The sequence below is a fragment of the Leopardus geoffroyi genome, chromosome D4, assembly GCF_018350155.1.
Source record: "Leopardus geoffroyi isolate Oge1 chromosome D4, O.geoffroyi_Oge1_pat1.0, whole genome shotgun sequence".
Taxonomy (NCBI): domain Eukaryota; kingdom Metazoa; phylum Chordata; class Mammalia; order Carnivora; family Felidae; genus Leopardus; species Leopardus geoffroyi.
The window spans coordinates 12,728,284-12,744,097 of NC_059342.1; the positions used below are offsets into that span (position 1 = coordinate 12,728,284).

Sequence of the window (15,814 nt, forward strand, 5' to 3'; positions counted from 1 at the left end):
GGCTAAAATGGTAAATTTCCTGTTATGTGTAATTTACTCAACAAACAGATATTGTAGGGCAAGAGAAGCTAAAAAAGCTGTTGGGAAAATGTCAGGGGCGGGGCACTTGATGGCTGAGTCTACAAGGAACTATTGGAAACCAGTTTGAGCTCCTCTGTGTAAGGATTACCTACCTAATCACTTTGATGGCATCCCCTGTGAAGCCCACTCCCGTAGAGATGGGTGCAAAGAGCTTGTTTTCAAGGATTGGTGTCTAATTGATTTATTCAATGCCTGTTTATACAGTAGGCACTGGGGTATGTTAATACACTGATGAAACTTAACATTTCAGAGCACCTTACTTGCACAGGGCCCAGGAAGGGCTTTGAAAAGGGGACCTCACAATTTTATACTGTCATCGTGTATTCTTTTCTAACAGTCATTTCAACGGGCAAGAGAAATGTTAGACAAATATATACACAAATAAACATATAAGGTACGTGCTATGGAAGAAATGAAAAGTGGGCTCTGAGAGAGATTAGGGGAGAGAGAGCCTAATTTTGGTAAGAGATCCTGGGAAGGCTTTTCTGAGGACAGAGGGTATTAGCCAGGAGAGGGGGAGGAATCCAGGCAGAGGGAACAGCATCTGTGAAGTCCTGACCATGGGAAGAACGGGACACCCCGAGTAGTTGAAAGGTTAGTGTGGCTGTACTGAGGGCAGGAGAGTGGAAGAAAATGAAGTTAGGAGGTAGACCATGGCATGGCAGGCCAGAGTAAGCATTTGGGGTTTTTTTTTTTATAAAGTAAATGAGAAACCAGTCACAGATTTTAGGGAAGAGAAGAGTAGAATTAAATTCATGTTTCAAGAATGTTGCTGTGACTGTGCATGGCCACCCCTACTAATCTGCCCCGGTGGCCCAGTGAAGTACCACAGACTGCGTGACCTGAACAGCAGAACCGTGTTTCCTCACAGTTCTGGAGGTGGAAAGTCCTAGACACAGATGTTGTCAGGGTTGGTTTCTGGCGAGACCTTACTTCCTGCCTTGTAGATAGATGGCGCCTTCTCATTGTGTCCTCACATGGCCTTTGCTCCACATGTATACGTGAAGAGAGAAAGAGAGGTCTCTGGGCACCTGGGTGGCTCAGTGGGTTAAGCCTCCAACTTCAGCTCAGGTCGTGATCTCGCAGTCTGGGGGTTCGAGCCCCACATCTGTGCTGACAGCTCGGAGTCTGGAGCCTGCTTCCAATTCTGTGTCTCCCTCTCTCTCTGCCCCTCCCTCATTTGCACTTTGCCTCTCTCTGTTTCTCAAAAATAAATAAACATTTAAAAAAAGAGAGAGAGAGGTCTCGGGTGTCTCTTCCTCTCAGGAGGACACCATTTCTATATGATTAAGACTTCACCCTCATAACCTCATTTAATTACCTCCTTAAGGGCCCAATCTTCAAATAAAGTTGCATTGGGAATTAGGTTTTCAGTCAATGGATTTTAGGGGGACACGACTCAGTCCATACCACCACGCACAGGAAATAACCCAAGAACCTTTTGCCACATGAATTAAATAATTGGGTGAAACTAAACTAAATGAACATGGAGGCGATCAAAAGAGCTGACACGTTATTCCAGTGGCAGAGCTGTGGCTTACCCTGTGCCTGGCAAAATGGAGCGCGAGGCCATGAGCAGATACACCAGCCCAGTGAACCCGCCTGTCTTCCCACATCTGACATGGTGCTGTTGGCCATTGGCATGTTCTTCACGGCCTGGTTCTTTAGTATGAGGTTACTCCTCCACGTACACTCAGGATACCTACAAAGAGCTCCTCATCTCCGTGGTGGCTTGGCCTTCACGGGCTTTGGAGTCCTCTTCCTGCTGCCCTGGGTTGGTGTCTGTGTGCGTTCCCAAGGGTTCCAACCAGGAGGCTTCACTGAATCCCTGGTTTTGTAAATTAATTTTTTTTTTTACTTTTTCTGGGGGTGTCCCACCTGCTGCTCCCAATAAAGGCAGATGTGTGACTATCAAAAAAAAAGGGGAAAAAAATTGATGGGGGAGGAACAGAAGAAGGAAAGAAAGAAAAGTAGGGTATTATTTTTTTCGTTTCTACCCAGGTTTTCTAGAATGCATGGATCTGTTTTAAATTTGCCCTGGGGGTCTGGAGCTAGGTGAGAGGGGAGGTTCTTGAACTTATGTTTCTTTTTGTTATTTAGAAGAAAGAATTATTCTTCTTTGGACCCTTTTATTGCACAGATTAGGTACTTGAGAGATATTTTCTGGTTGAATGGCAGGCTGCAACAACATAGATTTGGGGGACAACAGAATTCAGTCCATAACACTACTCATGTGAAAGCATCCAAATTCCAAGGACTGCCAGGCCAGCCTGTAATCTCTGTATCTCCACTGGTCGCTGCAGAGATAAGAAGGAAAAATCTGCTCTGGGCCTCACATTCACTAGGACCTGGTGCTAGGTATGCCCTCTGTATCACCTGGTTGCCCCAGGAAGCTGGAGTCCCAAGATGATTATATCCCTTTTGCTTCATGAAAAGCACAAATCCTCACCGATGCCTGGAACCTGAGCATATCCAGGTGGACATCTACACTGGTTTATGAAGTTTGCTTAGAACTGGAGAAGTGTTATTTGTAATAGAGTCACGTGGATATATTCTGTCACTTTTAAGCCACAGATTTAACAAAGCATATTCTATCATTTAAAGCCTATGGAGGGGAGCCTGGGAGGCTCAGTTGGTTAAGCAGCCGATTTTGGCTCCAGTCATGATCTCACGGCTTGTGGGTTCGAGCCCTGCATCAGGCTCTGTGCTGACGGGTACTGGAGTCTGGAGCCTGGAGTCTGCTTCAGATTCTGTGTCTCCCTCTCTCTCTGCCCCTCGCCCACTCACTCTCTGTTTCTCTCTCTCAAAAAAAAATAAACATTGAAAAAAAATTTTTTTAAGCTTATGGAAATAGTCTGTTGGCAAATTCCACTACTTTCAGCCAGATTTTTCCATTTGATAATCTGGGCTAGATTATGTAAGTTTTTCATTGCTGATTTCCTGAATGTTCTGTCCGGTTCGCAGGGTATTACTTGCTGGCCAACACAAAGTTTACATCTCAGCCTGGCTACATTGGAAGGCTCTACGGTCCATCCCTGCCGGGAAATTTGCAGTATTGTCTACGTTTTTATTATGCCATCTATGGGTTTTTAAAAATGAGTGACACCCTAGCAGTTTACATCTTTGAAGAGAACCACGTAGTTCAAGAGAAAATTTGGTCTGTGCTGGAGTCTCCAAGGGGTGTCTGGATGCAAGCTGAAATCACCTTCAAGAAGCCTATGCCAACCAAGGTACAGTAGAGCCAGCAAAACCCTTTGCTCCCCTTCCGTGTCTGGGCTGGGTTAGTGAATTTCTGTTGATTTTCACCTGGCCGACGTGTTATTTTTCTTCTGTTCAAAGGGAAAGCCCCACCACTACACTGTATCCGAGCCATGCACGAATGATATTACATACAAGTTCTTTTCAGTTTTCTGTCTCAGAATCATGGCCACCTAGAGGATTCACTTGTTTATTTCTTAGATTCCCTGAGACTAGACCGAAGGCGGGGAATATATAAACAGTCCAGGTTCAACAGCTAAACTTTAATTTGAAACCAGAATTCTCTCTCTCTCTCTCTCTCTCTCTCTCTCTCTCTCTCTTTTACACACACACACACACACACACACACACACACACACACACACAATGCACATGTGTGCCTGTGGGAATACTAACTGCTTTATTTTTTTTTAACTTTTTGTTAATGTTTATTCATTTTTTGAGAGACAGAGTGTGAGTTGGGGAGGGGCAGAGAGAGAGGGAGACACAGAATCTGAAGCAGGCTTCAGACTCTGAGCCATCAGCACAGAGCCAAACGCAGGGCTCAAACTCACAAACCATGAGATCATGACCTGAGCCGAAGTCGGACTTTCAATCGACTGAGGCACCCAGGTGCCCCTCTAAAGCTTTATCTTAACACAGAGTAGGGAAGCTCAGTAAAAAAAATGAGAGCCAACCCAGACAGAGAGGATTCACTTGTAAGGGTACCATCAGCGGCTGATTTTGATAGTGATGAGAATACAAAGAAAGCTTTACTGCAAGAGGAATGAATATAAAAGAAAACTATAGTCTCCCAAGCTGAACAACTCCTAAACTTAAGGAAGCTTTACAGAAGCAATAAATTCTGTCAGCTACACCCCAGACATGAAACCAGTATGGACAAATCCGGTTTTTTTTCAGCCCCTCATTCAACCAGAAAATATCTCAGGAATCCACACTGTGAGAAAGATGGGCTGAAGATGGGTCAGAAAGGTCCCTTCCTTCAAACAAATGACTCACACAAGGGGAGCTCAGAAAAAATTGTTCAGTGAACGGATCAGTCAGTTGATCACATTTACTAACTAGGAATTAATCCAAAGTCCAGCTTCCCTCAGGAAAGATCCAAACCTGGAAGAACAGTGCAACCTTCTTCACAAACAGTAATGGCTCAAGATTGTCTTAGTTGTAACCATCCAGACAGAATCATGACTTGATCCATCCATAACTTTCTGCTACGGAAATTTGGTATGCCATCCCCATCATAATGATTCCTGGTTACTTTTAGTCCATTGGAATACCCACCAGGGCATGATTAAATTTTCTCAATGATTAATCCAAGATCTTTGAAAATCTTTACAAAGTTCTTTTCCATTGCTAGGCAAGACGAAATTGTGCTTATAATGACAGGGCCGCCTCCATGACTTACTTCTAGAAGGGGTTGAGCCAATTTATGATACCTCTAGAAGAATGTAAGCATAAAGGTTTACCACAGCCTCCTGAGTGCAGCTTCTCTTATTTTTATGCTGATTAAATAGGTAGTGTCATTATAGGTATCCCCTTGTTAACTCCATCAGACTTTGTTCCCCTGACAAAACAGATATTTGGTTCACCTCCTGGGTAATAGGGAAAGCTAGTTGATGATTCTGGTGCCACATTCCTACTCCGTCCTAGTCTAGACTCATACTCTAAGCTGACTGGCTAGCCAATTCCTAACATTTCCTCAGGGAGCCTATCTTTCCATACATGTCATCTGACATTTCCAGTGTCATTGACTTTGCTCTTTGATCTGTTTCTCCAGGAGGTATCCAAGCCTGTCTGCCTCTTAGGGATCCCAAAGGCTTAAACTGTTTCCCATGATCAATTATGTAACTCTGGCAAGTAGTTATGGTAACATACACACATGAGCAGACATGTACCAGATTCACATAATCAAGGACGCGCCAGAAAGTAATGAAATTTTTGTTATACTCCATACTCTGTTTTGCTAATGTTTTTTAAAAAGGGGGGGATATAATAAGCGTTTTATTCATTAATTCGGCTTTCATTCATTTATTTGTTCCTTTATTCAACCAACATTTATTAGGTATGTGCTCAGTGCAGGGGATATAAAGATGAACGAGGCTTACATCCTGCCTTTGAGGAGGTGGTGACAAATGATAAAAGATTAAGATACAGATATGTAAGCAACTAATAACAGTACAATCTCACTGTCTCATGCAAGGGAGAAAAATAGTCATTTTACCGATTGGACATAGAAAAGATAATGACAGGAGAGGCCCAGCTGAGCCGGTGTGTGTGTGGGGGGGGGGTGGCTAGGTTCAGGCCATCTGGATGCTAATTCCTACTCATGCCCCCACCCACCCCACTTCACCCTGTCCCCCCATATCCTCTACTCACACACACATGGGGTGTTTAGGACCCTGCCTGCTCCTTCAGGGTGAGTCCCTGCTGGTCCCTGACACCCATGGAACAGGAGCAGACCCCCCAGCCAATAAGAATGCGCTGGGCAACTCGCCCTTTTCCTCTTTGGCTGACTTCCAGCCCCTCCCAGCAGCCTCCCTGTCCCTTCCTGACCACAGAAGGAAAACTGAATGTGGATCCGGTGGGGGCAGGGAAGTTCTTACCGTCGTAGAAGACGAGTCATGGAACTGGCCTCAAAACCCATGAGGAGATGATACAACTCAACACTAGAAAACTCTGGACACGTGTCTGAAGGTGGCCGCAAGTTTTTAGCAGGTCGCAGCTCCTCAGAGAGTGAGAGAGAGCCATCTGACGGCCACCACAGGGGCATGCATTAAGTAAGGCAGAAAACTACAGTTGACTTATGTAACATCCACAGGTGGAAGTAAGATACAGACTGTTTCAGAGAAGGGATCACATGAAAAGTCAGTTGCCCTCACTCCTCCCTCCCCCTGAATTCAAACTCCAATTCAGCATCTTTTTCTGGTGGTTTTCTTCCTGATTCGGGGACATTTTCCTCTTTAGTTTTAAATATTGTATTTCCACCTCTGTTTCTTGATTCACGAACTTGAATAGCATTCCCTGCTACGAAAGATAAGGACGTTAGTCCTTTTCTCTCTCTTATGGTTTTTAGTTCTATTTTTTTTAAATGTTTATCTTTGAGAGAGACAAAGACAGAGAGAACGAGTAGGGGAGGGGTAGAGAGACAGGGAGACAGAGGGTCTGAAGCAGGCCCCACACTGCCAGCAGAGCCCGACGCAGGGCTCAAACTCGAGAACCTCGAGATCATGACCTGCGCCGAAGTCAGATGCTCAGCTGGAACACAGCACTGCCTCCCGCCCTGGGCGGTTGCACACCTGGTTTCCTCTGCCTAGACTCTCTTAAGTCACTCATGGCTTGAAACCTCACTTCCACAGAGAACGCTTCTCTGGCCCCACTCCCCAGAATCGGCATCTTAAGCCTCTTGTTCATCCTCTTGGAGACAGTGTAACACAGCGATGAGGAGCACAGACACGGGAGCCTCTCTGGTTTCGGATCGTCATGCTACCCTTTATGGGCTTTGCGATCTTAGGACTTTAAAATAGAGATGTAATTGACATGTGGCTTTATATTAGTTTTAGGTGTACAGTCTAATGATTCAATATTGGCTTATATTGTGAAATGATCACCACAATGAGTCTAACCTGTGGCAACCACACAGGTACAGATTTATTCTTGTGATGAGAGCTTTTAAGATCTAGTCGCTCAGCAACTTTTAAATATGCAACACAGTATCGTTGACTGTAGTCACCATGCTGCACATTACATCCCCGTGATTTGTTTCTCTTACAACTGGAAGTTTGTACCTCTTGACCCCCTTCATTATTTCACCCACCCTCTACCCCTGACCTCTGGCAACCACTGATTTGTTCTCCATATCTATAAGCTTGGATTTCTTTTCTTTTCTTATTTAGATTCCACATATAGGTGAGATCACATAACATTTGCTTGTCTCTGATTTCTCTGAGCATAATGCCCTCAAGGTCTGTGTTGTTACCTATGGCAAGGTTTCGTTCTTTTTCATGGATGAATGGCAGTCTCTGACTCTTTCTTTTTTTAATTAAAAAAAATGTTTTAATGTTTATTCATTTTTAAGAAACAGAGAAAGACAGAGTGTGAGCAGGGACAGAGAGAGACAGAGAGAAAGGGAGATACAGAATCCAAAGAAGGCTCCAGGCTCTGAGCTGTCAGCACAGAGCCAGACATGGGGCCCAAACTCACAAACCACGAGATCGTGACTGAAACCGAAGCCGGACGCTTAACCAACTGAGCCACTCAGGCGACCCTTTTTTAAATTTTTTAAATGTTTATTTATTTTTGAGAGAGAGTGTGAGTGAGTTGGGGAGAGGCAGAGAGAGAGGAAGACTGAGGATCTGAAGTAGGCTTTGTGCTGAGAGCCCAATGGGGAGCTCGAACTCACAAACCGTGAGATCATGACCTGAGCGGAAATCAAGAGCTGGATGCTTAAGCAACAGAGCCACCAGCGTCCCCGACATCCTCTTACTTTTTTCAGTCTGTTTCTTCCTTACTTTTGTCAGGTAGAACCCAAAACCTAGCAGCTATTTGGATCACAATTGTTCGCTAATTGTCTGTGGGATGACTTCCGGGTTCTGACTTTTGAACAGTGCTTGTTGACCCTCTGGGAAGCTTTTAAAATGCCCATCGTCCATCTCCCCATAAAAACATAACCTTCCCGAGGGCAGGGACTTTCTCAGTCTTGTTCATTTCTGTATCTGCACCCGCTAACACTGTGCCAGATGCAAAGTAGGTCATCGGGAGCATTTTGTTCAATGGATTTAGTTCGCTATCTATGTGGTCAGTGGCTACATAGGTAAATAATGAAAATAACAATGAAAAATGAAAAATAAAAGAATGAATGAGTGCACTCTCCAAGGCCGGTAAGTGGCAGAGCAGGGTTTCACGCGTGTCTGTCTAGCTCTGAAGCCTGCGCTTTGGCACAGGTAGATGGCTCGGCGTTTCTATCCAGTGTCGGGGAAGGCTTGTTCTCGGGCAGCTGCAGAAAGTGAGGCTCCCCAATGTGCCTTGGGGCATAGGTACCTCCTGTTACTTTATTTCGTTCTTACCACGCTCCTGCAAGGGAAGTGAGGTGTTTGCTTTCAGTGTCCTTGCCATCCTAGAGTGCAGAGGGCACCCGACCCAAGGTCACGTTCTGCTAGACGTGAATGCCTAAGCTCAGGGCTTATTGTACCATTGTTGGCAAGAACCTTCTCTGCCTCTGCTTCATGTCCTCATGGAGTGTGAGGTCAAGTGTGAGAAGTCGGGCCCAACTCAAAGAGAGTGAATGGCTGTGATTTCCTACTTGTTCCCGAGCTTGAAGCCTTATATTTGCGTTTTGACTACACCTGGCTTCATCCTGGTCCCAATTCTCCTGGGTGGAAATGTTTGGTAGGTATGTTTGAGTATCTATGCTGCATATTCAAAATAATAACAACAATAACCCCTTACGTTTGCACCGATAGTATAACCTGCTTTCATGAATGAGCCGTGGGGGCCCAGAGCTGAGCGAATGAGAGGCAGCGTGGGCTCAGAGAAGTCAACACTTTTAGCCTCTCCCTGCATGTTTCTTTTCTTACTCCTAACACCTATACGTTACCTCATCTGCGCCTTCCCGGATGCTTTCCGCTCTGGATGCTTCCATACCTTTCTTTCCCCTAGTAGTTCTTACCCAGCCTGTTTTAAGGACAGTGAGCTTGTTTGGTTAATAACCCCCTGCTCTTTCTGTAGATAGCCAAATGTTTGAGGGAAACTGTAACGTAGAGCTCTGTCGAAGGAATGGTAGCTATGGCAACAATTTCCCTGAGGCCATTCTAGCAAAGTAGCTGTATGGACAGGTTCTGAGCAGTGTTGTCACAGCTGCCCGCAGGAACAGGAACTTTCGTAGAACTCTTTCCTTGCGCCGGGCACCATGCGAAGCACGCGATGTGCATTGATGCTATGGCGCCCTAGGAAGAAAGGAATGTAGCCCCACTTAACAGATGAGGAAAACTCAGGCCGAAAACTAAGGACGTTGTTCAGTAGCACACAGGGCTGGCAGAGCGGAGAGGTAAATCCAGGTGTTTCTGAAGTCAGAATCCATGATTTTTACACCAGGCCTTTATGCCCCCAGCCCTTTCCTGGCTGAACGTCTAGGATCGGGTAAGAAAGAGAGCTCAGCTCTAACTCAAGATTTCTAAAAATTCCTAGAGTTTTATTATTAATGCACAGTGGTTCGATTATGGAAATAACTTTGGCTCCTAAAGGGATGAGAGTTCATGGTGGATCACTGGAGACAAAGGAGAGGTGTAGGGTAGACGGAGATACAGTGCAATGCTTAAGAGTTCTCGTGAGTGGGTTCTCTACCATTTACACCTTCATGATTTGGGCTTGTCATGTGATCTTGCTGAGCCTCACTTTTCTCCATATGTAAAATGGGCGTATTATTAGTATCTATCTCAAGGGATTATGGTGGAAAACAAATGAAATGCCTCAAGTAAAGCCCTTAGCATAGCACCTGGCCTATAGTTGGCATTTATTAAATTAACTGAATCCAGACAGAGGGAGAGCAAGAGAATGAGACTAAAGAATATTTTTTTCTAGGGGCACGTGGGTGGCTCAGTCGGTTGGGCGTCCGACTTCGGCTCAGGTCATGATCTCAGGGTTCGTGAGCGTGAGCTCTGCATCCGGCTGTGTGCTGACATCTCAGGGCCTGGAGCCTGCTTCAGATTCTGTGTCTCCCTCTCTGCTCCTCCCCTGCTCACACTCTCTCTCTCTCTCAAAAATAAATAAAGATTAAAAAAAAATTTTTTTTTAAAGAATATTTTTTCTAGGTCCTGAATTTCATAAGATTTCATGGGCGACATCTCTTTAGTATGTGGATAATTTTGCACTTTGATTTTTGCTGCAAAATATTCTTTAAAAATCGGGTCAGAGTTAAGTATTTTAATAGTAGTAGGCTTTCTTAATGAAATGGCTGCTTTTACAATCACGAGCGCCTGCAATAAGTTTCTTAGCATTTTAGAAACATTTTGAAAGGGCATGAATCGTGAAATGGTTTTCTTGATCTGTTTTTCCCCAGCACATTACTAAATGGAGGGCAGGTAATCAAGAGTTATCTTGAGACTTTTGTCCACTAGGGACGATAATGAGGAGAGGGAGCAATTCACTCCAAAATGCTTTTCCTAAAAACCAAATGTCAGGAGAGACCAGAAAGTCGTTGTCAGGAATCACATAAAGACAGAGCGCAAACATTAGCCTTTATGTATTTAAATCCTTAGTTTAAAATTATGCTCGGCCGCTGTTGCATGTATACTAGGTCCTGCAGTATCTCCTGGCCTGAAGCGACTTTTCTCTTTAACAAAGATCTTCAAGTGGGCTCTTAATTAGAAGCTCGGGGGGCAACTCAATATTGTGTTCATTAAATATTTCTTTTGGGAAAGGACGTTAAATGGTCCGTTAATGAGAGAAGGACCAGACCTTCTGTTCCATCCAGGCCTGGCTTAATGATCAGCTCATTAATGGTAAAGCCTTCTAAGTCCACATCTTTGCTCTGTTATAGGATTAAAAAGCAAATAAACTTTAAAAGTCATTTATGGATTTGGAGAAAACCCTCAGCTGGCCAGTCTGAGAAAATATAAATCTTTTTTTTTTTTTTTTTTTTTTTTTTTTACTAGTGCAAGAACCTTATATCAGCACTTCTTAAGATATGTCCCCTGGAGTACAAATCTTTTGCATTCCATTGAAAAAATTTTTCTGTGGTCAGATGAGTTTGGGGGAACTTTCGCACGCTACATCTCTTCCATACACACATGAAAGATTCACAATGCACGGTAACGTGTTAGAAACTCCGGTAAGTTCTACACTGTAGAATCCTGCTGAACCTCGTGTAAGGTGGTGTTTTAACATAGAACCCTTGTCTCATGCAGCCCCTATTAGCATCAGATGACTATCGTGGTATTTAACACATTATATTGAAGTTGTCCACTTACCTGCCTATCTGCATTAATCAGACCATAAGCTTCTGGAGAACAGAGAGCCTCGTCTTATTTATTTTTAAATTTCTAATGTGAACACAATTTCTGTAAGACCGTGAGCACTCAACAAATAGTTAGAAAGGGGAACTGAGCTGTCAGTGAATGCGGGTTGACAGCAAGGAAGAACACAGAAGCCCAAGGAAGAAGAAAGATGAAGTGCTTCTGCCTTTGGATCACAGAAACCATAATCGCTAGTAGCCGGGCACCTGAACAAGTTGTCCTGTGAGGATTAGGAGTTGGAGCACTTACAGGCAAGAGTACCCTCCTGGAGCAGATATAAGGCCACACGGAGGCACGTATATGCAACGTCTGCCTTGGGGCTTTTTGTGATGATATTTGTTAAAACCAAAAGCTGTATCTCTCCTCTTGGAAACAACTTCCCACCCTTACATCGAATCATTTCCCTATTCCCAATGACTGATAGGAGATTTTAACCAGGCGTCTCGATTTTCTAGATGCCTTCCCTGCCCCCCGGTGCAGCTTCTCCAGTTTCCGTTCTGTGTTCCTGGTCAGTGATGCTCACTTCCGCCCCCAGTCCTGGCTTCTCCCACCTCTGTCCTCTCAATTTCTGGGAATGCTCAGCATCTACTTTCATCTTCTTCCCCGTATATAATCTTCCCCCTATATATTCCCCCTTCCCCCTATGTGCTGGGGTTCTCAGCACAGCTGGAGAAAATAAGACTCATCTCCAATGTCCCCTCCATGCTTCTGGGAAAGCCTTCCATTCCTCTCCTCTCTCATTGACTTCCTTTCTCTTTCCTCGCCCCCAGATGTTCGGATTCATCTTCACTTGCAGCTTCCCAACTGGATTCTTCCCACCTCAGTCTTAGAACATGACCTCACAGATTCATGTCCCAAAAGGACGAAGGCTTTCAACACCAACCCCTTCAATTCTGTTTCTCTCTGAATCCTCACCTGCTTCTCTTGGTCACCTGGTGCATATGACAGAAGAAGTGTTGTCCTTGCTCTTAGTTAAAACCAGCCCGTCCATCTATCCATCCTGCCTCCTCTGGGACTTTATTTCCTAAATTATTCCTCTCTCAAAAATCTTCAATATCCACGAGTCCTTTATACACTGCTAACATATGTCGGCCACACAAACGAACAACAAACCTTCCTTTTACCTTTTACCCATTAAAAAATTCTTTTAATGTTTATTTATTATTGAGAGACAGAGAGAGACACAGCATGGGCATGGGAAGGGCAGAGAGGACAAGACACAAAATCTGAAGCAGGCTCCAGGCTCTGAGCCATCAGCACAGAGCCTGACGTGGGGCTCGAACTCACAAACCACAAGATCGAGACCTGAGCCAAAGTTGGACGCTCAACCGACTGAGCCACCCAGCCACCCCTTACCTTTTACTCATTTAAATTGCCACCCAATCCCATGTTTTGTCTTCAGACTTCTTGGAAAATGCATCTTCGATTAGTATCTATGCTCTGGTGCAGTTTCTTGTTCCTTAAATGCTCACCTCCTGACCCCTGCCTCCCTCCCACAAAGGGTTCATCAACAACAAATGTCTCCCACTGATCATGCTGCAAGAATCATCATTGCTGAGATCACTCTTTTCTCAAAGTCCATCTCAAGTACTCCTTCCTTTCTGAATCTTTAATAAATCATAACTTGTGTCTTACTTGTTACAATGAGATTTGTGGCCTAGGAAGACTTGGCCTCAAGTTTTGACTCTGGAGTTAATGATGTAAATCAGAATATCATATCACTCTGTAAGTAATAAGGGCATGTTTTAGGGTGACCACTATGTGTCTTCTACCACATGCTATATCTTTAGCCATCTTAATGTCAGCAACTGTCTTTTCATGTTGTGGAGCACAGTTCTTGTGGATAGCTCTCTCTAGCTCCTTATTTCCTCTTACAATAATCTTCTTTTAGCAAAAAAAAAAAAAAAAAAAAAAAAAAAAAAAAAAAAAAAAAAAAATTGAAATTTAAGTCTGTGATTTGGATTCCTGCTCTTAAAGTCTTTCTTTTAACTTTGCCTTTTAATGATGAAAATGCCATTAGATGTAGAATATCTAGGATTCTGGGGTGCCTGGGGGGCTAAGTCAGTTAAGCATCTGACTCTTGATTTCAGCTCAGGTCATGATCTCATGGTTCGTGGGTTCAGACCCCACATCAGGCTCTGCATCAACAGCACAGAGCCTGCTTGGGATACTCAGTCTCTCTCCTTCTCTCTGACCCTCCCCTACTCTCTCTCTTTCTCAAAATAAATAAATAAGCTTTAAAAAATATATCTAGGGCTCTGAAAGGTTTTGTTGTTGTTGTTGTTCTTTTGTTTTTTTTACTGTTTATTCTTTATTTTTGAGACAGAGACAGAGCATGAACAGGGGAGGGGCAGAGAGAGAGGGAGACACAGAATTTGAAACAGGCTCCAGAATGGAGCTGTCAGCATGGAGCCCGATGTGGGGCTCGATGTGGGGCTCAAATCCACGGACTGTGAGATCATGACCTGAGCTGAAGTCGGACGCTTAACCGACTGAGCCACCCAGGCTCCCCAAAGGGTTCTGAAAGTTTTAAGGTCACTACTTAGAAGTTCATCCAAATAGAAAAGCAAGTCTAGTAAGTTTCTGATTTACTAGAGAGATTTATAAATCAGTGGCCATTAAATAACAAGACACCCTGTTATAAAGGGATTCAGGAACCAGAAAATGAATGTGTAGACAAGATGCATGAGAGGAGATAGATTTCCTATCACATTTCATGATGTCCAGAAACATTGAGAAATGGCTGCACCAGAATGTTAATATCTTGGCATAATTAAAGCAGGGCCGCTGAGTGCAAAGTAGAAATAGCAAGATCGTTAACTCCTGACAAGATAATCAACACATTATAGAACAGATTAGGGTCGTTCTGTACACAGAGCAAGGAAATTTATACTGTCAAGTGGAACAAGTTTTAATGTGGAATTGAATAGGGGGGCTAAGTATGGAACAGGAGCCTCCTCTTGAGTCTTTCAAGCTAAGCTCAGTGTCAAGTGTCAGTCCAGGAATTCTAAATTACTTGAAATATGACCAACACAAGGTTGAGCTACTCTGGCTTTCCCTCTCTTTCCTTTTAGGTGTTTGTTGAAGGCTTCTGCATTTCATGTCAACTTATGGGGGAATGACCGGGCAGACTGGCTTGCACAACTTCTGGTTGCTAACACCAGCTTGCAGGAGGGTATTTTTTGTGTCCGTGCATTCTTCTAGAACTTTCTCCAGGAATTAATCTTATGGCATATTGCTGGATTACCATATTTATCCTCCTGGCATTGCGGATAAATCCAAAAAGACATCACAGGCATCTTCCCCTGGGGTTTTATTGATAAGTTTATGAAGGAAACATTTATTCCAGGGATTGTTTATGAACCTGAAAACACTATCTCCCTCCACACTTTCAAACTCTGAATCTTGTGAATATTTCACAGCCTTGGCTACATTTTTAAGGAAACTTTTCCCAAGATTTTATGAGGCAACACTTTTTTTTATATGTTTATTTATTTTGAGAGAGAGATGGGGAGGGAAAGAGGGAGAACCAGTGGGCGAGGGGCAGATAGAGAGGGAGACACAGAATCCCAAGCAGGCACCATGCTGTCAGTGCAGACCTGGACGCAGGGCCGGATCTCACGAACTGTGAGATCACGACCTGAGCCGAAACCAAGAGTTGGATGCCTAACCAATGAGCCACCCAGGTGTCCTGAGCCAACATTATTTTTTGATGTTCACATTGAGATTCTCTGGGGACCCTCTGGTTTTCTGAGCTCTTAGACCAGGTAAATATTTTCTGGCCTCTGGAGCTATGAGCTCTATTCTCTTAATTGGAAATTGACAATTCACACATTAATAAAGACTCCCTACCCAGGGAAGAATACCTTCTTTTCTTTTGCATAGATACCCCCAGCTTTTTCTGCCTTTCTTGTGTGACTTTCTCTGGCTATTTTCTGCCTCATCTTTTCAGCACCCACCTCTAGGAGAAGTCTCTCCAGACAGTCCCCCAGCTGCTTCTCCATGGCATTCCCTACCACTCTGCTAATGACGGTGACTTCTATTTTATGTTTGATGTCAGGTTAGAGGTGTAACTATACAATGTTCAAGGACACACTTCCATTTGTGGCCTATTTCATCTTAGTCTTTAAGCCAAGATATTTAGTTCTCCCTTAGTTTCATTCCCCAAATAAGGATGGCCTTATTAACATATCTGAAAGGCAAATGTCAGGCCAGAAAAAAAAAATTACAACATATATGGCAAACTCTTACCGCATTTGATATATGAATTTACTCTAATAAACCAATAAGCAGAGATGAGCTAAGCAGTAGCAAAGTGGGCAACAGGTATGTACAGGCAAATCAGAAAAAGTGGAATGCTACTGGGGTGCCTGGCTGGCTCAGTTGGTGGAACATGCAACTCTTGATCTTGGGGTTATAGGTTCGAGCTCCAAGTTGAGTATAGAGTTTACTTAAAAATAAAATCT

At 43.8% G+C, this 15,814-nt stretch overlaps 1 protein-coding gene and 1 pseudogene across 8 annotated transcripts in view; both read left to right on the forward strand.

Annotated features, from left to right (window-relative positions):
• The window catches only part of MAMDC2 (MAM domain containing 2), a 403,751-nt gene that overhangs the window by 348,640 nt on the left and 39,297 nt on the right, over positions 1–15,814 (forward strand). For all 8 annotated transcript variants that reach the window (XM_045468454.1, XM_045468452.1, XM_045468451.1 and 5 more), the window contains one exon: positions 3,046–3,311. In XM_045468454.1, the coding sequence (XP_045324410.1) occupies positions 3,046–3,311 (266 nt within the window). The remainder of the gene's footprint in view (positions 1–3,045; positions 3,312–15,814) is intronic.
• On the forward strand, positions 1,265–2,675 carry LOC123592979 (annotated as a pseudogene).